This window comes from Manis javanica, chromosome 3 (assembly GCF_040802235.1).
Source record: "Manis javanica isolate MJ-LG chromosome 3, MJ_LKY, whole genome shotgun sequence".
Classification (NCBI taxonomy): domain Eukaryota; kingdom Metazoa; phylum Chordata; class Mammalia; order Pholidota; family Manidae; genus Manis; species Manis javanica.
The window spans coordinates 104,730,994-104,754,515 of NC_133158.1; the positions used below are offsets into that span (position 1 = coordinate 104,730,994).

At 35.1% G+C, this 23,522-nt stretch overlaps 1 protein-coding gene across 3 annotated transcripts in view; it reads left to right on the top strand.

Annotated features, from left to right (window-relative positions):
- NCAM2 (neural cell adhesion molecule 2) overlaps positions 1–23,522 on the top strand; it is a 508,052-nt gene that overhangs the window by 304,779 nt on the left and 179,751 nt on the right. For all 3 annotated transcript variants that reach the window (XM_073231839.1, XM_037012663.2, XM_037012664.2), the window contains 3 exons: positions 1,525–1,731; positions 3,644–3,787; positions 10,339–10,476. In XM_073231839.1, coding sequence (XP_073087940.1) covers positions 1,525–1,731; positions 3,644–3,787; positions 10,339–10,476 — 489 coding nt within the window. The remainder of the gene's footprint in view (positions 1–1,524; positions 1,732–3,643; positions 3,788–10,338; positions 10,477–23,522) is intronic.

The following is a 23,522-nucleotide window of genomic DNA, read 5'->3' on the forward strand; positions in this document are numbered from 1 at the left end:
TCAGAGAGCTAAGTAAGAAGGTGTTATATACAGCAAATGAATTTTTATTCTACATTTTTAAGAGAATAAAAATTGTAATTGAATTAATTAATTTGTCCAATAATCCAGTCTTTATAAAATAACATGAAAAGCTTTATTGAAAATTATTATTTATTAGAGATGCTAGAAAAAAGAGAATAGTGATTGCTCTATGAAAACCCAAAATAAACTCTACTTGATAACAAAATTTTATGCCATAACATTAAGAATGAAAATATCCAGAATATATCACAGAATATTCTGTATAATATACTGTATAAAATGAGATTTTGTATTGTTCAGATTTAGAGTGATGTTCATTTAAATCGCTGTTTTGTAGCTTCTCAATGGATGGAGGAATTAAAACCAATACCTCCCTAAGTGAGTTATCCTATAACCGCTATGGTTTCATGGTCCTATTCAGAAAAACTGAAGATAACATAACTAAACTCCATTAAGATATAACTGAACTTTCTTCCATTCTTTTTGCTCAAGCACTTCTAATTTGATACCAAAAGGAGAATAATATGTATCTGAAGGCATTTCTTGGGAAAAAACAAGAAGGAACGATTTTCTTCAAAGAGGTCCTGCAGATGTTAGTTAAATCTATGCATTTTCCCCTGGTACTTTTGAGTTAATAGTGTAGGCTGCATCCACAAATTATCTCTCAAGTAATTAGGTGAAATGCATCCTTCTGGTGACTAAAAGACTTCAGCTTTTATGAAGGGGATAATAACCTAGATTCTGAATTGGAAAACTTAAATAAATGTTTACCCTGTAATGTTTTGGTTGTAATTGCCTAGCAGTATAAGTACTATTTCAATGCATTCTAATTATCATATGGTTAAATAGTTAACAGTTTTAGATTAAGATGATGAAACTACTCATTTTTGTTGGGAAAAGAGATCAGGGCTCCATTTAAGAAATAATCATTAGCCTTATCTGTGTAAGTTTAACACTTAGAAATTAATTCAAAATTCAGTATTATCAAAAGTCAAAGTTTATTTCATATAAGATTTACATTTTTATGAGCTCTGCTTTATCAGGGGAAAAAGTGCTTTCTCCTGATCCTAGGAAAGGGAATTGAGTTGACGAAATCATGTTAGTAATTATGTTTCAGTTCAGATATATCTAACCAGATATAATTTATGCCTGACACAGTGGCCAAGGCAGTTTCATAAGTTAAGTGTGGTAATAATCCAAAGATTACTATGCTAAAATTTCAGCTAGTAGAGCTCAAGTACTGTACTGGAAGTTTCCTATGGAACTTTTGGGTTTTGCTTATTCAAATGCGATGGAAGCCTCAGCATTGGATAAGGAAGAATGAACATATGTGCTAACATTTGTGTTTATTTTCAATTTTCTAAGATTTTCAGATTTCCAGTCTTTTCATATTTATATATTTTTTCTAAATTGTTAGAAGTTGTTACATAATAGTAAATGCCAATGCCAAAACAAACACTGCAAACATGTTTCTAAACACTTCTTTTCCATGGGTTTCTGCAGCAATTGGTGAACCTGAGAGTATAGACTGGTATAATCCTCAAGGAGAGAAGATAATTTCAACACAGAGGGTAGTGGTGCAAAAAGAAGGTGTTAGGTCAAGATTAACCATCTACAATGCAAATATAGAAGATGCAGGAATATATCGTTGTCAAGCAACAGATGCCAAAGGACAGACTCAAGAAGCTACAGTTGTTCTGGAAATTTACCGTAAGCCATGATTTTATTAGTTGATTGAAATTGTAACTGAATAAAAATTCAAGCAAAATAAAATGTATTTAACTAAATGCTAACATTTATTAAGAACTATGTGCTAAGCAATGTTCTGAGACCATTACAGATACCAGTTTATTTATATTTTACCATAGGGCATTTTTAAAGTAGAATAGATAGTAGATAATGGTTGGCTATAAAAATAAAGATGTAGCCAATTCTGTTAGTTAAATGATGTAGATGAAATGTTTTAGTTTTCCAAGGTCATTAAGAATCTGATATAAATAGAAAATAGTTTATTTAATGGTATGAAATTTATTGGGAGTACTTTCTCATTTTAAAATAAAAGGTTGTGATTAGGACAAATGAATTTACATGTGTGGTAACAGGGACCAGTCCAATATGAGAACAGGAAAAGGATCAGTGAGTAGGAATTGACAGAGAAAATGCCAAAAACTCATTAGTGGGGAGTAATATCTAGCCAGATCCTTCATTCTGGGTATTTTCATTAACAAAATTTTCCACACTTACATTTACTCTTATGACTTGACATTGATTGCTTCCTACATTCCTTTCTCTTTTCATGTTTAGGGATCGTTAACCTGCTTGGGAACACTGTTTGTGAAGCCCGTTGTCTCTCTAGGTTTGAGACCAGCCTCTCTCACTCACTTGTGTGGCCTTGAGCAGTTGCTCACCCTGTCTCCAGTTTCCTCATCTATAAAATGCCTACAATAGCAATACCTGTCTCACACACGGAGAACGCATAGTGTCGTTCTGAGGCCTACGTTAGTATTGCGTGAAGTGCTTAGAACAATGCCTTACCTTTGATATGTAGTGTTGGTAGTTAGAATTTCTCTGAACTAAATTATAAACATTTTAAAAATACTAACTCATAAGACATCTCTTCCTTATGGCTTTGTTTTATAATTCTAGAAACATATGGGAAAAAAGGCAAAGCTTTCCCACGGCCTGACTTCCTCTGGTTGACCAGGGCACTTTGTTGACACGTTGCTGCCCTTATTTTTCCTGGTTTGTCCTCCCCTCACCCATCATTTCTAAACTCTTCAAGGAAAGATATTTTCCCTCTTTATGTGACCCTTACTGTACCTATTTTAAATAGCAAGAAAACTACATTGCAAAAACTTAATAGCCAAAAAACTAAATTGAAGCAGTCATTTCAGAGGTATGGTACCTGGAAAATCTTTCATAAATATTTTTTTCTTGGCAAAAGCAATGAAATAGTTGAATGAAAATTTCTCATCAAACATAAATATCCATGTCACTTAATAAATTTCATTAATTTATTCAACACACTTGTTAGGTGTCTACCAAATGGCAGACAATAGACCTAGAAACTCAGTAGTGACTAAAACAAAATGTCACTGGCCACTTGGTGCTTATGTTTTAGTGAGTAGGGACAGACAATAAGTAAGCTTGAGAAAGGCATAGAAGCTAAACATACTACAGCATAGAAGTAAAGAAATTAGGTGGGGTAGAGACACACAGTTGAAGTTTTAAGGGAGGTACCTATTACGTGGGGGTCAGGCACAAATCCCAGGGAACTCAAGAGAGTGCACATGCCTCAGGATGAACATCTAGAGTATGCAAGTAATTTCAAAGAAGACAGTTGGTCTGGAGCATATAAACTAGGAAGAGAGAGGAGAAATTGTTTATGAGGGTTCTGAGGCGGGCTCCAGTTGATGTGGGGCCTAATAGGACATTGTAAGAACTTGGATGTTCTCATTAAGGTGAGACACTCTCAGAGAAAAAATGAGATTATCTGGTTTAAGGTTTTGAAGGATCTAGTTTCAACTATTGTAAAACAGCACCAAGCAACACAGATTCTGTAGTGTTACTGGGAGAAATAAACAATAATACTTCTGTGGTTTGTTTTACTTTCTTGATACAGAAAAACTCACTTTCAGAGAAGTGGTATCTCCTCAAGAATTCAAACAAGGAGAGGATGCAGAAGTGGTTTGCCGAGTTAGCAGTTCCCCTGCACCTGTTGTCAGCTGGTTGTATCATAATGAGGAAGTCACCGCTATTTCCAACAGTTAGTATTTTGGTAACTCCCTAGGTTATATGTTTTAATAATATTGCAGTTCTTTAAAAGACAGAATCTACCCGACTAAATATAGAAATTAGAATTTTTGATGCTAAACACTAAACAATTTTCAGAACCTTAAAGTTGTAAACTAGGGGTTGGTAAACTTTGGACCTCAGGCCAAACTGAGCCCCTCTGCCAGTTTTCTAAGGTGTTGAGAATACAGCCCCACCGTGTCATTGCATGTTGTATATGGCTGAGCGGTTGTGACCTAGATGGTTGGCCTATATGGTCTATAATAGTTATCTTGCGGAGATTTACAGAAAAAGTTTGCTGACCCCTACTCTATTCAAGGAAAAAATTCCATACAAATGCTACAGGGATGCTAAGTAAATGAAGCAATCAATCCCGATGCATTAAATGTCTACATGTTATAACTCAAACATGATCCCACAGGGTCACTCCATGTAAACTTAAAGTAATGTCTATATGAATCCTGTTTATTATTCTGGCACAGTTCTTTCAAAGGCACTACGTGTTCTAAATATTATTGTAAAATGCATATGGATAATAGATAAGTACATTCATTCAAATTGTCTTCATGATTTTGATTCAGACTGAGCTAAAATTCCAGAAGAATATGACATCAGAAATAGAAAGCATAATTTGCTTATATTATGCTATTTTACCAATGTGCATTGGGAGCATTTTCCATTTAGAGTATTTTTCAGTGCACCTGCATTGCATAGAGGTACAAAATAATTGAATCTTTTTAAATACTTTCCGTCTTGGATGATTCCATTGAGTGCTTCTAAGAGATGAAACTTCTACTGCATAAAGGAAAGCAGAAAGTATCTATTTTTTTAATATATACAGAGAACATATCATAATCATCTATAAGTCATTTTTTTTTTATTTTGGAAAAGGTTTTTGGACTTGGCAATTTCAACGCTTGTCAGTTATTGACTAAAACCCTTTTTCTCTATTATAATAAGTAAGTGAGAAATAATAGTTTATCCTCTTATTTTATTTTAGGTAACTGCTTTAGATTTTATTTAAAAATGTCATGAATAAATTGTGCGATGTATTTTCAGCATTTTTCCCCTCAATAATAAAGGAAAGGCAGTTCTTTTATAGCAGTTAAATGACAATGTCTAAACATTTTCAGAGTACCCAATCTTAGGCTTCAAATGTACATCTGGTTTATTGTAAGTCTTAATCACAAAGGTTTTGAAATGAATTATGTTTTTAAAAATACGCATAGAACAGAAGCCACGAAGGAAAGCAAGGCTTGATGGGCAAGGATAATGTTGATAGAGGAGCGACATTCTCTGCGACAGCTTACACGGCTTCTCAGTAACCCTGGCTGAGATGATGTGAAGCTAACTCCAATTATGGCTCTGCTCCTCCCCTTGTCCCTGAAGCTTTGAACAACTTTTCTAACTGTTCTGTACTTAATTTGGAGTCTTCATCTGTAAACAATTTATTATTATATCCATTTAAAAAGTGGTTGTGACTTTTAAAAAAAGACATTAGTTATATAATAAATATCTGTTGAATAAATAGAATATTTAGCTCTATATAGGGTTCTTAAATAAGAGTTCATCTTTCTCATTCCTTTTCAGTGAGTTTTTAAATCTTGGGAATCACTTTTATCAAAATTATATGCATTTAGGCTGTATCTAGAACTAGAAAATCCAGTGGAGGGGAAGTGATTATACTGGAGTTAATCGTGAATTTAACACTGAGCTGCATGGCAGGCAAAACAACAATAATAATTATTATTTAATTTTTTAACTTTGGGATATAAAGGATGTAGATGAGTTGTAAGGGCAAACATTTCTAACTTTTTATATTGGGGTAGCTTGCCATGTCATTCTTTATTGAACAATCTGTATATTCATAATGGATTTATAGGAAGCAGTATTCTTCATCTGATTACATCTTATATAGTCCCTTATTAAAGCTGATGCAATAAGATTAGGTTTATAACTATGAAAGGAACGTATTGGGGATTTAAAATAATGTAGCGTGTTCAGGTAACTTTCTGAAGCCTTAATGTGGTACAGGAGTAAAGTGTAGAATCTCCAGATGAAATCAGTTGAAGGTTTAGAAATGTCCACCTTTTTAGCCAGGCTTTGGTAGCAGCTGTGTGGCAGGTAATTAAAATTCCAAAAGAATATTTGAAATGAAGGTTTTCAATGTTGCTTGTTGAAAGGAAATTCACCTGCTGAAGAATCCAAGCATTCAGGGAGTAAAGATGACATTTTATTGTAAAAGTTGAATATCCTGACTTAGTGCCACTTGTTGGAGGGCTATACTATGGCAGATGCTCATTCAACGTCAGCCAGTTTGAAAGGTATCTCTGAAACTTTGTAAATTCTTTGGTCATTGCCTAATGAAGTACCATTTCAGCATCAAAAACTAGATAAAATCATCTTGTTTAATGGAAATTTTATGTAATCACCTTCCAGTGTAAAAATTCATTCAATAGTTTTCAAATGCCTGGTATATGCCTTATGGTATGCTAGATGGTGATTATTCATGGATAATAAGGGAAACAAGTTCAATGCCTTCAAAATACTAGTAATGTAGTAGGAAAGATAGATAACTCATCAATAACAGGTATGCTGAAGTCTATGATAAGGTAAGTGTAGTGAGAGAAGATGACAAAGATAGAACCCCTGAACTAGTTATGGCAGAGGAGGGTATCCAGGACAATTGCTGAAGAGAGACGCGAACTTTAAATGTGAAAAGGGATTAGCCAGGCAAAAAGCAATGGAGACATTCAGGAGGAGAGGACACTTTACAGTGCCCCAGAGGGAGCAGATAGCATGAATGGCACTTTCCAGGAACTGGAATAAGGCCACTGTAACTAGAATGGATGAGTAACTACAACTACAGAATATTTATACTAATAGATAAATAAAAACTGGGATTTGTTAATGAAAGACTAATAAGAAAGGAAACTGAAAGGAAGGTTGAGCCAAGTCAGCATGGCCTTGACATCTCTCCTAAGGAATTTGAAATCTATCCAAAGAGCCATCACTGAAGGATTTTAATCAAAGAAGTAATATGACCTCTATGTATTTGAGAAGGATATTAGTGCTTCAGTGAAGAGAATGAATCAGATAGGAGACAAAGCAAAACTCCAGGCACTGAGAACAGTTCAAATACTAATGAATAATTGCTGAGGGAGAAGGAGATTTAGACTAAGTAATGATAAAGGGAGAAGTCATAGGACATGGAATTTGATTGGATATGCAGGTTGATGGAGGTAGAAAAATCAAGATGAGTCAAGGAATTTGACTTGGGCAAAGAGTTCCATGTCTTACAGAGTTTGTCTTGGGCAATGAGCTCCTTGTAAAGACACATGAAGACTGAAATGGAGAGTATCATATGATCAATTACATGTGGAGATGTTGAGCGAAATTTAAACACCCTGGGATTGAAGTACATAGCAACCCTTCTCAGTAGGTACATCTGGTAGACTGTGAAACAGTGCTAGAGTTTATGTAATGGTCTGTCTGAAGAAACACTGTGAGTCTTAAAATAGATATGGTAATTATGGTCATAAGAGTAAATGAGACAAACCACACAGTGGCTGTGGAATGGGAAGAAAGAGAACTTAGAAAATAATCTGCTTAAAGAAGCATAAAGCAGATGCCTTATTGGGTATTATCTAATTTCGTTTACTTTTCTTACTGCAATAATGAAAATTTGGGTTTCTGTATAATTGAGAGAAACAGGTAATCTCTAATTGTTAAATAGCTATAATACCCATTGTCATGTGTGATTTAAGCAGTGCTTTCTTTGAATGTTTCTTGCAAACACATATTGATATACTTTGGTTTGATATTTTGCTAACATCATTCCATGAACTATATACAGATATTTAGAATTTGATAGACATTTTTCATATAGTCTGCCTTGCATGTAGAAAAATTTTGTATGCTTAAAATATATCATTGTGTAATTTAGATTTAGCAGGTAATTGCTGTTTTTGTAATTTTCTAATAGTTTGACACAGGAGAAGTTATGTATTAAAATGGCCATTTGAAACTAAAATGTTGCTATTAGAAGAAACACTGACTTATTTCTATTAAATTATATATTATATAGGTTCTCTCTTTTTATATCAAGTGTTGCCCTCCTGCTTTAAATAGTTCTTCCCCTTACTATTTTTCCAAATTTAATAAACTATATTAAAGAACATTATATAACCATTACAGTTAAAGAACTATAACCATTATAGTTAAAGGATGATACAAATTTTAGCATATAATGTTACAATTTTCTAGGTATGATTAAGTGAATCTCTCCCTAAATTTGAACTTTTAAAATTTTAGTTGCTTCGCATTCTAATTTCTAGTCATGTACTTGAATAGAAGATCTTTCCTATCGACTTTGAAACATTATGAATTGTTCGAAATTCTGAGTTTCTCCAGGTCTTACTGTGAGTTGTACTTTAAAATCTCTTGCCGGTTGCCTTTCTTACTCTCCAATCTTCCCTTTGGTGAGAAAACTGATCAGAAGAAAGCATCAGCATAAACACTTTTGTCTCTCTTCTTTGAGTCAACTGAAAGAAAAATAAACCTCAATGGAAAGTTTATGTAGTAGTCCCCCTTTCCCTGTGGGGGATATGTTCCTAGACCCAGTAGATGCCTGAAACTGAGGATAGTACCAAACCCTATATAAACTATGTTTTTCCTCTATGTTTATACCTATGACAAAGTTCAATTTACAAATTAGGCATAGTACAAGATTAACAACAACAGTGCAAATAAAATAGTGCAATAAAATAGTGCAAAGATAATAAGATACTGTAATAAAAGTTATGTGAATGTGTATCTTTCTTTCTCAAAATATCTTGTACTGTAGTCACTCTTCTTTTGATGATGTGAGATGACAAAATGCCTATGTGAGGAGATGAAGTGAGATGAATGATGTAGGCATTGTGACATACTTTTAGGTTTAGGCTACTATTGACCTCCTGGCCATACATCAAAACTTGGATCATCTATTTCCAGACCATGTTTGACCTTAGGTAACTGAAACTGCGGAAAGCAAAGCCACAGATCAGGGGTTCCCTATGTGACTTGAATATCCTGCCCTGAAAAGCAGTCTGTAGCTTTATACTTAGTATTTTCTGAAGGAGCCTCTGAATCTACACATTTCCCCTTTCAATTAATTATGTCTTGCTTACCTTTTAAATAACCTCTTATAGTCTGATCACTTTCCCATTTACATGTCTGGCCCAAACTTCTCCCTTTGCATTAAGGAGTTACTATAGCTAATGAACCTCAAATCTGAACTGAGCCCAAAGGTGCCTAATACAACTACAGATTATTTCTCACCCATGAGAAGTCCAATTGACAGGAGGGGTAGAAGGAATATTCTACCCCATGCATCTACCCAGTGATCTGGGCTGAGGGGTCACCTTGTTCTGGTTTCTCATGTGGCTTCTATATTTCCCTTAGCTTCTCTATCAAACCAGCAGATAGGGGAAGGGCACGAAACATTGGAACAAGCATAAAACATAACCTGTAACAGTATAACAGTAAATATGTCAGAGATGGTCAGCTCAAAATAATGGAATTTCTACTTTACCAAAAGACTCAAGGGGGGTGAGGATGTGCCTCTCTTTTTCAAAGAATCTCAAATATAATACTTCACAAATAGATAATGTTCAGTTATTTCTATGAATGCATTAATTAATAAAATTTAGTATATTGCTTTCACAACGTATTTCAGAACAGGACTACATGACAGAATATTCTTTTACTTGATAAGAAGAGAAAAGGTTTTAACATTGCAACAAAATTTTGATGATTAAGAACTAAGGCCAGATATTATAGGAAATATTGTCAGGCTGAGATGCTGCTTAGGCTAGCCAGATTATTTTAAGCAATCAGCTAATGCATGCCTTGTAAAGCTTATTTTTGTATGTGTGCATGTGCATACACTCACATAAGATGGAATCTTGAAATAAAATTAATGAAGTCTCATCTGTTACCTCCTAAAATGGATTATCTAGTATTTAGAAAAAGAATCCTGCAAATAAATTTTGAGATATGACCATTTTTGTATGTCCCTATGTGACTTGAATATTACTTGATCATTTAGCTGCCATCTCAGGGTTTCCAAATTATTAGCTTAATTTTTATGTGAGGAAAGATATTCAATCAATTTCTGACTCTTTTCCATATCCACATTGCTACATATTTGCAGTCAAAATGTCCTCATGTTTGCAATGCCTAATTTCTCAGCATTGTTCTTTTGTGCATCGTTTCTGCATTCAGTGCACCAAGGGGGAAATCATAGCCTAACCATTTAATGTGGAAATAAAGTATTGAAGGTATCTTAGAGAAAAGTTGTAACAAGGCAGTGTGCAATGGAAAAACTGAAGTCATGATATTACATTTTACCTAATTTGAATTTGTTTGTTTATGAAAAATTTGAAAATATAAAAGTTGTATTTTTACTCTTAGCAGTTTGGAGCACTCTGGACTCTGCCTCCAAGTACTGATATCGTTTCCTCCCCTTTGCTTGCTTTCCAGATCGGTTCGCTGTGTTAGCCAGCAATAATCTGCAGATTCTCAACATCAACAAAAGTGATGAAGGAATATACAGGTGTGAAGGAAGAGTGGAGGCTAGGGGAGAAATTGACTTCCGTGATATCATTGTTATTGTTAATGGTAAGCAGAGAGTAATTTGTACATAATTTATTGTTGCAGTTTAGCAATACGTTTATTGAAAGGGCAACTGTATAAGCTCAGCACTCAAGGCATCCTTAGTAAACCTCTTCTGTCCCTGCAGAAAATCTCCCCACCTCTATGACAGCATCTGTTACATCACGACAGTCTCAAGGGCAGGATCTGTGTCTTATTTAACACTATCGTCCTCTTTTACTGAGTCTGAAAGGGAATAGCTGCCTTTTGCTGGCTTTGTGGTTGTTGAAGGAATGCCAAATGAAATATAGTGAAGTTTTATACTAGACTTCACCTTTAAATTATGTGAATTACTTGTTACTTAATCTATTTAATGGTATTTGTAGATTTTTCAAATTAAATTTAATAATTGAATCTATAAGGACATTAAGAACTAAATTTATGGCATCTCAATGACATCTCTCCCTCCAAACTTGGCTTCATCTGCTCTGTTTCCTGCCTGTGTGAACATGACATTCTGTGAGACCGGAGGATAGACTGAAGTTATCCTAGTTGCCTCCTTCTGGTAATATCATCTGTTATGGACATGCCATTTGAACTTCTTTAACATGACTCAGGTGTACTCTTATTTTCTTTATCATCATGCCTACCATTAAGAGTGCTGCCCTTTCAGACAATTTTTTGCTTTTTTCTTGAATTTCTGCAAGTTGTTTTCTTCACTTTCAATCTCAGAGTTCCAACACTCTCTCCATCAAACTTTACAATCCTTTAAATTGTCAATGATTCCCATTACCTTCAAAATAAAATCAGTAATATTTTGCATGGCGTGGGAAACTTATGACCACCAGCCGCCCTTCCCTAGCATTCAGCCATGAGGAGCCCATGCTTCATCCATATGGAAACACTAGTAGCAACATTACACTAATGCACTTTATTTTTTTTCTTCTACATTAAAATAACTAGTTAGCAATAAACACAATCATATAATTCTATAATCAGAATGTAATTTGCTCTTTTTTAGAATAGACAAAATATGAAGTTAAAGAGTGAGCCACAAGTTTCCTATGAGTTAGGGCAGAGACAAGGAAATAAAAATGTGTCTTTTTTTATATCTGTTCCACTGCCACCATAAGTCATATCTCCAGTTTCTTGAAGAGATTGGAGAACAGCAGGAGTGTCATATAGATCATGTAGATCTAAAAGAGTTATTTAGTACTTTTTTTTCCCTGAAGCAAAGGTAGTTTAACTGCAAAGTGCATGCTGAAAGAGAAAGAGAATATTAAATCACTGCTATTTATTATTGTCCTTCTCAAAGTCTATAATTAATTGGGATTGGCGGATAAAATAATGAACTAGACTAGGTGGTATGCCATGGAAACCTGCAGGTTCATACAAACTGCATGTGCTCATGGCGTGGGGGTTTGAGGTGGGCAAAGTGCCAGGCCTTCAGGAAACAAGCTTTTCAGAGTCTTTTAGGAGTGCAGAGTCTGATGTTTAAGAATGCTATAGTCAGTGGAGGTTATGACCTTCAACACAAGAAAAAGACTTGAGTACATGAAATGAAGAATGGTTTTAAATACATATATGTGTATCTATACGTATATCTCTATCTACATCTATAAGCGCTCTAACCTTTTGTTAGTGTTGACCTAGCTGTCTTTGTGCTTTGTTTCCAAAAGAACTTAAGGGATGTATGTATTTTGTCATGGGAAAACCCTTGTGTTCAGTATTTGCTCTTAATAATGGGAATTATAATACTAGTTAATGTATGTAAAGTTTTTTCAAAAGTGCTAAGCTTATAGGAAACATTATACAAATATTTACTATTTATGTTATATGTATGTATATGTAAAATACACATATTTTTATACTAAAACATTAACTCAAATCTGATATGAAAAAGGAAATGGCCTCTGGCCCATATAGCATGTTAACCCTTCATTATAAATTCTGTTATTGTAATCTCTGCTTTATTACATTTATAACATGTTTTAATATGTTTCCATACTAGATTATCTCTGTTTAAAATTATGACATTTACTTTGAAGGAAGGATTATTCAGGTATGAGTGTGCTCAGTTAACAAAGTTTAAATCTTCAACCCCATCATGGTCTGCATTCAAACTGGAATATTTAGGTCTGTATGTCTATAATCATTATTTCAGGGTTGATAAGGAGATAAACACTTGAATGTGTTCTTCTATGCCACTCAAATCAATCGTGTAAGTAACGTCCTGTTCTGTCTGCATGACATTGACCCTTCCAAAAGCAAATCGCCCTCCTCCACACTGCACTTTCCTCTAACAAATTCAACTACAGATGGTAATCTAACCTCTTTTGCTTGAATACCACTTTATCTTGAGTTCTTCTAATTAGTCACATTTTCCCTTTATGGTCACAAACTCTCATATCTTAGAATTCCTGGAAGGGCTGTTCTTCAAAATAACAGTGTTCACAAAATCAACCATCGATTTATTCCCCCTGTGAATGATGCAGTCGGACCCTGTCAAGGAAACACATTGACTAATGCCACCAGACATCTGTGCCTTTCTCTCACATTTTGCCTTCATTTCAGCCAGAAAAGTCATTCTGCTTCAGTCTCATTGACTCATGCCTTGCTCACTGGCTCCGTTTAAATTTTGAGCTCTCTTTAAAAGTATCTCCTTATTATTTCTTTCTTATAAAACCTCTTGAAGATACTTTCAAAAGTAAGTGTGAGAATGCAAAAAATAAAAATATAATAAAAGCAGTACCTTTATCCATATTGCCTTATCTTTCTGCAGTTAACAAATTTTGATTCATTCTATGCCCTGCTCCTCAACTTATATTGCAAGTCCTCTTCTCTTAGTCACTACTGATTTTTATCCTAACTGATTTGGATTTCATCCTGGACCTTTCCTTTCATCTCCTTACCCCTCACGTATACTGAAGTCCTGACCCAGGGTTCCACTAAACTGTTTATTCACATTTAATACTGTTTTGTTAAATCCTGGTTCTGGAAGAAGCTCAGCTCTTTGCAAACTTTCCCCTCATATTCCCTTTCTTCTCTATTTCTTTCAATGACTAGTTGAAAGATATTCTTGCTAGGTTCCTCTGGGATACCAGCAATATTAAACATTAAGACTCTTTCTTTTTTTCCTCTCTTAACTCCCTCTATTACTTTCTTAGTATATTTCTCAAAGCCTGTGAATCGTTTTTCATGAATATCGATTTCTCCTTTCTTTAAGAGATTATATAGCACTTCTCGTTGCCAAGTGGATTTTGATGCTTCCACTGGGAGGATTATTCATCCCCACCCAGTTGATTATGTGACTTTCTCTGACCAATGGCATGGAAGCAAACATAATATCTACTATGGCTGAAATCAGTCTTCTAGAAGAATCTCTTATTTATTCTTTTGCTCTTTCCATCTGCCATTAAACTAGCATGATCCAAATAGAGATTCTCCTTCACCTTGGACACCGTGATGAAGACACGTGGAGCAGAGGCACTGCTGATACGCAGCTGCAGACATGTGACATAAAAAGTAAAGTACATTTTTTAAACCCTGAGATTTTACAGTCATTTGTTATCACAGAAAAACAAACAAAAGAAATGCCTGTAACTATTTCCTACTTAAGCAATTTAAACACTGTCCGACCTAGGAGTACTTCTGAAAGTGCTTCCCTGAGTGTGCCTCAGACATTTTATAATCTCATTTTTCCCTGAAGGCGATCGTTTCTTGTGAATTTTTTATCACATTGTCAAAATATTGGAAATTCAACTGAAGTTTTTTGACTGTAGTTTCAATATTAATTTATATTGCATATGTACATTTATTCAACTGGTATAGGGAAATTCCTGGCTATATGTTTTACCCTATGTCATGCTCAGAATACTAACAAGCCTAATACAGCATCATTTCCCTCAAGGCACTTAGAGTTTTATCTCAGTAGCTTAAAATAATCAACTTTACGAACTCCCTTATTGTTTATAGGACAGCTGGATACAAAAGCATATGGTAGGTGCAATGTTCATAGATACAGACTGTTTTATAATAAGTTGTCATGTAGCTCAAGAGGGGACTTAGCTGGTATTTGGGATAAATCTGATGACAAGGAATAATTTCATAGAATAAAGAAAGGGGAAATATATTGCAGACAGAGAACAGCAGCTGCAAAAGCAGAAAGTGTAGGATGTGAAAAAGGATCCAATAATTCAACTGTTACTGGAATATATCTGGGGGAACAAGCGATGATGGTGTTAGGTGGAGATGGACCTGGAAAGCAGGAAAGCAGGTGGGGCCCAATCACGGAGGCCTACGGAGTCTCCTGTGAGACAAAGATGAGCTGACACTGAAGAGCAGAGAAACTAGAGAGCAGGGAAATAGCGAGAAGGATGGAGGCGGGGAGAGGAAATGAGTTCAAGTAATAGATAATTAGGGCCTGTTCTAAAAGACAAAGAAATGAAGCAGAAGGTCTCTAATTAAATATTATTTGAAGCAAAACTTTTGTTATACATGTGTCACAGAGGCAAACACAATCAAGGGTAGTTTGAAGATTTGTAATGTAAAGTATAGTACTGGAAGTACTATACTTCCAGTATAGTAAATACAAACAAAAGTCATCATAAGGTGTGAACTGAAATATATCTGCTGAATTTGGCAATTATGAGTTTACAAGAGATATTAGGGTTAACAATATCGTTTGAGTAGCCTGGACAAAATTCAGACTATAATGACTGAAGAATAAATGTACATGTCCATTCATTGACAAATGAATGTACTGAAGGCACAACACCTGTTTCCTCATCTTATTGGAATCAACTATTAAATGGGAAACAGGTTGAGTTGAAGACCAGAGGAAGTGGTTGGAATTTTAGAACATTTGTAAAGAAAATTTACTTCAAACATAAGGATATCTTTTATGCTGAATCTGAAGGAAATGAGTTATTAATGATTGAGTAGAGAATATGCCTAAATTCACAGATATGTCTGGTTGATAATTGCAGAGAAATTTTGCCACATGACTTCAATATTTTTTTTCTAATAATCTGGCTTCACTCCTCTAGCAAGCATTAATGTGCTCTCCATATTGCTCAAATACTGTTCCAAATTTTTGTGTGTTTATACCTGCTCTTTACTGGATCTTCAAGTAAGCTTTTCAAGATGCCTAAAAATTTTCTTTTCACTAATCTCCCATTGGTTCCCTTCCTCTTGTTATTATACCTTATTGTGTTATTAGATATTTGCTGAACTGTCTGATCATGTTTTTTGTAAATCCCTGGACTCTTTTTAAGAGCTAATTATACTACACACACACATACAAACACACATTTACAAAGAAACACACAAAAATGGGTACATTCTCTAAAAGAGGGTCAAAACAGTTTCTCTTGATTCAACCCTTGCTCATCATCCCACCATAAAGTTTCTAGCCCTTAAACAGAATGTTCTCCAGAACTCCTAAAAAAAATGTTCATATAGATGAAAGACCTAGAAGTAACTTTTAAATTTAAAATATAGCTAATGGAGAGTTATTCTTATGTGTTCTTTTAAGTTATAATGATTCATTATATTTTGAATCTTTTGTAAATTTGTGAAGGATGATCCATTAATCAATTGCCTGTTCAAACTTGGGATATGGGGGGCAGGAATAATTAAGAGCAAATGAAAAACACCGCATAGTAAAATTTTAGAGTAATTGTGTGTTTTTTAGTCTTCCTTCTTCCTTTGAATATTAAAATCAACAGTAAATGACAATGGTCAGAGATATCTGTGCAAATAGGTATCTGAATGTATTGTTCACTTTGTTACTGCAGTGACCTTCAGGCGGTGTTTTTGTATTCCTAACTATTTCTCACCATCTCTTCAGGTTTTTTTTTTAATTAAAAAAAGTGAAGTCAGAATTTGTCTCTATAAATTTTATACAATGTTATATGATATAAAGCATATATAAACATATAAAAGACAGTGAAGTAGCCTCTTATATATAAAAGGTATAGTTGAATCAATCATTCAGAGATTTTAAGTCAGTTTAATAATGGCAAATCATGAGGGAATTTGTAATTTTTAACAAGATTCAATGTATAATTCACTGAAGTATCAATAAGTAAGCATTTGTCAAAACCAGAAATTTTCTAATTTTACTAAATATATTCTCCCTAATGACCCCTTAAAATTCAAAGACTAGCAGTCTAAGAATACAAGGGAGAAAAAATAACATTTTTTCTCAACTCTTATCCAGCCATTATTTTAAAAATTTCCATAATATTGAAAATTCAATAGATAGATAGATAGATAAAGAAATGATAGATAATAGATAGATTACCTACAAATATCTAGGCAAACCTTTTTGCCTTCTTCCTCAACATAAATAATGGGTATAGTTAATATACTTTTTAGGTATACCTTTTTATAGTAGGTAATATAGTTATTACCTTTTCTTCAATCTGTGTTTCTTTTTTGCTCAGAATTGCTAAGTACACTTAAAGTGGCCTGTTTGTCTTGCCACTGCGTTCAACCCTGGCAAGATCACTATGGATTCAGTGAGACCAAGGAATGACAATGGAACATTCTTGGAGTAAAAAGGTTTATTACCCTAGCTTTGTTCGCCCAGCAATAGGTCAGGCACTAGAATTCCATCTGTATCCAGCAGTCTGCAGGTCTGTAATCCTCCTTGTCTCTGCCTCCACCCAGAGCACTGGGCAGAGCCCTTTATATAGTGACTCAGTCAATAATAGCTCATTGCCTACGGGTGTGGAAGCAGTAGCCTAGCAGGCCAGTTACATCATCAAGTAGTTTAGGTTCAGTGAGGATCCTGGCCATAAGAACCCCAACTTCCCTACACTCCAGCCCTCCAAGATTCTCGCCTCACAGTCTTCATACTTTCTATCTTCTCCAATGGTTCCTGTGATAAAAAGCTGGAGTATTGTAACCAGATTCCAAGCAGCAACAGAGGATAACAACAACATAGAGATAATAACAAAAATTAGGATAGGACAAAATTTTGATACAGGTAACAAAAATTACAATAATCTTTAAACTTGAGGAGGTTATTCTGGCTATATTCAAGACCAGTTCTACTCAGATGAGTTCATGACTTGCGCTTAGTAGTGGCACTGATCAGGAGCTCCAAGCACCACAGCAGTAGCAGTTTTTTGCTAGGGTGTGTTCCCAATCCTCAAAGACCTTAGGGGCAATAAGACACATGTTTTCATGACACCAACATAAGCAAATCTTGTCCATCAGGTAGGATGCATGCAAGAGAGTGGTCCTGTGATAGGACTGTAGCAGGCATGGGGGTCCCTTCCAGGTATAGTATACCATACTTTTACTCCTTTCCTCATGGGAGTTACTGAAGGGTCTATATTTAGTGCTACTGGAGGTGCATGCACTGTCCTTAATAATAAAACACAACTTCCCAGTAAGATGCTCCTACCTTATGGCCATTTAGGATATATTACTGTGATCTTTGGGAACCACTCTGCTGTTACTCCAGGAATGCTCAGAAGACCAGCTTCCAGGTCTTTTCCCCAAGGTGCCAGGAGAGCCAGCCATCATTGGTCCATGTGTCAAAATGTCCAAGGCCACGTCCACTCAGTGGAGTCTCCAGGGTTTAGTGCAGTTGGTGCTGGGAAGAAGATATTATTCTGGTGGCCAAACCTCAGCTTCAATGATTCCTCCTTAATTTCTGGAGCCAACACTGCTACATCCTTCACCTAACCCATGGCACTTTGCAGCCCACACTGTCGTGCTGCCTATTCTCAGGCAGCTCCTTCTCGGGCTACCATTACATCCTTTCCCATTTCCACAGCACCTCGTAATGATGCATTTCAGTCATCAACAAATTTTTTCTCTCCTCTACAGCACCTCCCAGCAAAATCGTATCATTTTTTAACAAATGTTTTACTTCCTCCACATCACCTCACAGCTGTTGTTCTTGTGTTGCCTCCTCTTGTATCAATGCCATTTCATTCGTCAATGAATCCACAGCAGTTTGCAGCTCACATTATCAAGCTGCCATTTTTGTATCTCAGGAACATGTTCTTTTCATCTGTAGACTTTTTTTTAATACTGTGAGCAACAGCCAACCCAACATCCCCACTGCCTCACGGGCACTCTGTTTCTCAAAGGAACTCCTTATTATACCAAGGGCCACCTCTACTGCCTCAGGTGTCACCTCCACCTGCCTCCAGTCCTGGGGTGGGGCTCAGCCCTCTAAGAGGCAAGCCACTTCAGATCACATGCCCATTGCAGGACACTCGACTGTCTCCCCATTCAGGGAGGCATCCTGCTGAAGCACCCCTCCCATAGGGCAGCCTATTCTGTTCTTTGGTCAACAGTGAATCCTGCCTATGTCACCAGTTGTCTTTCCAATGGGTTTCAGTCCTGGGCAAGTTCACTATGGATTCAGTGAGACCGAGGTATGACTGGAATGTTTTTGGGGTAAAAGGATTTATTACCTGGCTTTGTTCTCCTGGTGATTGGTCAAGTACTAGAAGTACATCTGCATCCAACAGTCTGCAGATGTGTAACCCTCCTTCATCTCTGCCTCCACCCACAGCTCTGGGCAGAGGCCTTTATATAGAGTCAATAACAGTGTATTGCCCACACGTATGTAGTGAGCAAGTTATTGTTTGAATCAGATCCCTGCTCTGAACTCACCTATCTCCTGTGTGGCAGTCTCCTGCTACATTGATGTAGGGATTGATCTTTATGTTTTTTCTCTAACATTTGGTTGATTAAGTACAGAAGTGAATCCTATCGTTTGTGAAAACAATAAACATTGTAACAATAAAAACTTAAAGAAATATGTAGGGGACCACAAGATACTGCAATAATGCAAATTTTTTACATTTCATAGGTTCAATCAGTAAAGTAAAATGCCATTAAGGAACTACCTGACATTAAGGAGATCAATAAGTTTAAGAACAATTAATATCTAAATCACTTTGAACAATTAATGTCTAAATCATTTGTAAGTTCTGTTCTTAAAATGTGCTGCACTACAGGATAGCTTAGGAAGCAATGTCAGTATTTTATTCACACCACAAGCTACTTATGACCAGTATTTCTTGTCTTCACTTTTTTTATTTTTTTGACATCATATCCTATGGCTTTTAATTAAAGTGTAGGTAACCAGACCATGCATATTTTTAATAGTGAAAATAGTTAAAAAGCAGAGAGAATTCAACTTAAGTCAGGTACTATGAAAAAATGGAAGTTCCTATGGCCAGGATCCTCACCTGACCCTAAACTACTTGATGATGTAACTGGCCTACTGCTGGGCTAAGACTTCCACACCCATAGGCAATAGCTATTATTGACTGAATCACTGTATGAAAAACTCTGCCCATTGGAGGGCAGAGCTGGGTGAGGCAGAAATGGAGGTGGATTACAGACCTGCAGACGGGTGGATGCGGACATGATCCTAGTGCTCAACCTACCACCATTGAGAATAAAGCCATGTATGAATCCTTTTACACCAAGAATGTTCTTTTTTCACTTCTCAGTCTCACTGAATCCATAGGCAGAAACCCTCAGGCAAGACAGGTACAAATTAAATACACCCAGCTTTACAAACTAGTAAACCTAGTTCCTCTACTCTATTTTGAAATATAGTATGTTTTTTTTCTTTCATGGAAGAACACTTAATTTTACTAGGATGAATGAGTATATAATAACCATCTAAAACATGGTTCACTGTTCACTGTTTTTCAACAGACCAATATCTGTTTGTTCTGTAAGACTTAAATTTTTCTTTATCTGCCTTACATATGATTTCCTCTCCTTGAGGTCTCAAGATATTGGTATAAAGATCTGCTATAGGTTCATCTCTATAACATTTTCCCAAGTTCAGGTATTTGAAAGAACTCACCAGATTCCACATATTATACTCATGTAAGGGCTTACAGGAAGAAGAAAATACAGAAAGCATCAGGCAGGCCTTCAAGAGACAATCCCATGTGACAGATCTTCAAGGATAGTATTTGCACACTTGAGCTACCAAGATCTGAGTGAGAGTTCTCAAAGAAGCACTCAGTGAGATCCCTGAAGTAATTAAGGCAGGTGTCACAAATTGGTTAGTCCAGGTGCAAACTCTCAGTGCAGAAAATGTTTTGGAGATTGCTAGGGAAATCACTGGTCCATCAAAAACTTCAAAGCCTTTTTTCTTTATCAAAAGTCAAACAACAGATATCCAAGTATTCCCTGAAATGTTTCACAGCTTTTCCTGCTGAGCTATAAATGAACTGCATCTCTGCAGTCCATCTGTGGACCTTCTATACCAATTAGAAATTATCCATTTATGTATGACATTATCTCACAGACTAGATCATTTCTGCTTCTAGAACAAAGGTAATATTTATAGCATGAAGGAATATCTAGAGACTTGGATGTAGAAAGCACTCAACAACTTTTGGAATACTTTATTCAGTTCTTACCTTTTACAGAAGTGTCGTCTTTAACTTTTCTCAGAAATGTAATGAAGAGTTTTGTTTAGAGCCCTAACAAATCTTTTGTCAGATTTGTCACTAAATATTTTATATGCTTTGGTGCTACTGTAAACCACACTATTAATTTTCATTTCTAACTTTTGTGCCTATATATGCATACATATTTGTTTATATACACAAATTTTGTACACTTTTGTTGTATTCTAAAATATTATTAAATTCACTTATATTGTTAGGTTCCATAAGATGCCCTTTATAGATAATCATGTCATCTGTGAATAGACAGTTTTACTTCTTTCTTTCTGATCTAGATGTCTTTTCCCTCCCTTCCCTTATTGTACTGCTAGAACCTCCAGTACAATGTTGATTTTGTGTAGGTTTCAGCCTATTGATAGTGTTGCTATGGGCTAGGAATACCTAAGGTGCTCTCACAGCCCCTATTACTTGGAGCCAGGCCCCCACAATATTTCTCCCACTGGGTCAGTGTTGTGGCTGGACCAGATGTTGTTTTTTCACTCATAAGAGTTTGAGAGATCCTTATTTAAAAGCGCACTTTTGCCTTCCGAACAGCCTCTTTAGTGATGTTTCTGTTCCAAATCATTTACATATTTTCTTATTGTTGAATTTAGACTGTCTTTATATATTTTAGATACAATTCCTTGTTCACATATGGGATCTGCAGTTGTTTTTTCCACATTCTGTGGCCTTTTTATTCTCTTAATGTAATTCAGAAAGCAAAGAATTTAACTCTGATTTTTAAGGTGTCCAAGTATTCTTTCATTCTTTTATGTCATTGCTAAGACACAAAGAGTTTTCTCTCAAATTTTCTTCTAAAAGTTTTATACTTTTATGTTTTAAATTTAGATCTTTGATCCATTTTTTTTATGAGAAGTGAGTTCCGTCTTCAGGTTCATGTATTTGCATATGTATATTCAATAGCGTAAAAACCATTGTTATAAGACTGTCCTTTCTTCAGTGGATTGCCTTTGCACATTGTAAAATAAATTTAAAAACTGGTTGTATTACAGGAATTATTTCTTGACTCTTTTTTGTGTTCCACTGATCTGTATGTCTATCCTTGCATCATTATCACACTGCCCTAGTTACTGTAGCTTACACATACTTTAAAATTAAGTAGTATGATTTCTACAACAATTCTTTTACAAAAACATTTTGGAAATTCTAGTTTCTTTACCTTCTACTTAAACTTTAGAATTAATCTGTCTACTAAATAATATACTGCTGCAATTTTAATTACAATTATATAGAGCAATTTTGGAAAATTTGACACCTTCTTTCTATGTTGAGTCCGTAAGTTTATGATATGAACAGGGCATATCTCTCCACTTACCAAGGTATTTTTTTCACTAACTTAATCAACTTTTTGTAGTGTTCAGCACTCATGTGCCATACATGAGTTTTGTTTGATTAACACCTAAGTATTGTATTTTTAAGGCTTCTGTCCATGTTTTATTTTTTTTAATTTACTTTAAATTGTTCATTCCAAGTCTGTATATAAAACTTGATTATTTTTGTGTGTTTTTTGTATCCTATGCCTGTATTGTATGCATTTATTAGTTCTAGCAGTATTTTTGTAGATTCTTGGATCGTCAGTGAAGACAACAATGCATCTGATAATTGAAACAAAGTTATTTCTTCTTTTCCAGTTGTCTGCTTTTTATTCTTATTTCTTGCTTAGTGCATTGGCCTTCTAGCATGTTAAATAAGGGTGTTAAGTGAGGACTTCTTTACTTATTCCCAATCTTAGAAATAAAGTATTCATTCTCTGAACATTTCATGTTATCTGGAAGTTGTAAAATGTCTTTTATTAGGATAAGGAGATCTCCTTACATTCATAATTTTATGAGTGCTTTGATGTTGAATGCATGTTGACTTTTGTTAAATGCTATTGTTGCACCCATTGATTTTACTGAATGATTTTTCTTAAGCTGTTAATAGTTGATCATACTAATTGATTTTTCAAGATTGTGCTAGCTTTCCATTCACAGGATAAAACTCACTTGATTGTGGTGTACTTTTTATATGTACATGTATTGCTAGGTTTTATTTTCTAAAATTTCATTGAATGCTTTTGTATTTATTTAAATAAGGAATATTAGTTTGCAGTTTTCTTTTACTGTACTTTCATTGACTTGGTTAAATTATAACTCTGGCCTCATAAAATGACTCAAGAAATAGTACTTCATCTTATTTTTTAAAAGGAGGTTGTGTAGTTATGGAATTATTTATTTAAATTTTTGGTAAAGTTTACCAGATATAGGATCTAGGTCTAGAAATTTCCTTTTAACCACATTTTATATTTCTTTGATAGTTACAGGACTATTTTAATTACCTTTTTCATCTTGAGTGAGTTTCAGTGATTTGTGTTTTTTTAAGGAACTGGTCCATTTTTTTAACATTGTTGAATATGTTTGCATAGACTTGCCTCTATTATTTATTCCTTAAAATCCTTTTCCTGTACATGGAATCTGTAGTGAAATCACTTTTTTGACTCCTGATATTGGCAATCTGTGTCATCTCTCTTTTTTTCGTGGTGAGTCTTGCTAGAAATTTGTCATTTGACCTTTCAAACTATCTTCTGTTGAGATCATTATATTCTCTATTTTTTTCTGTTTTTTA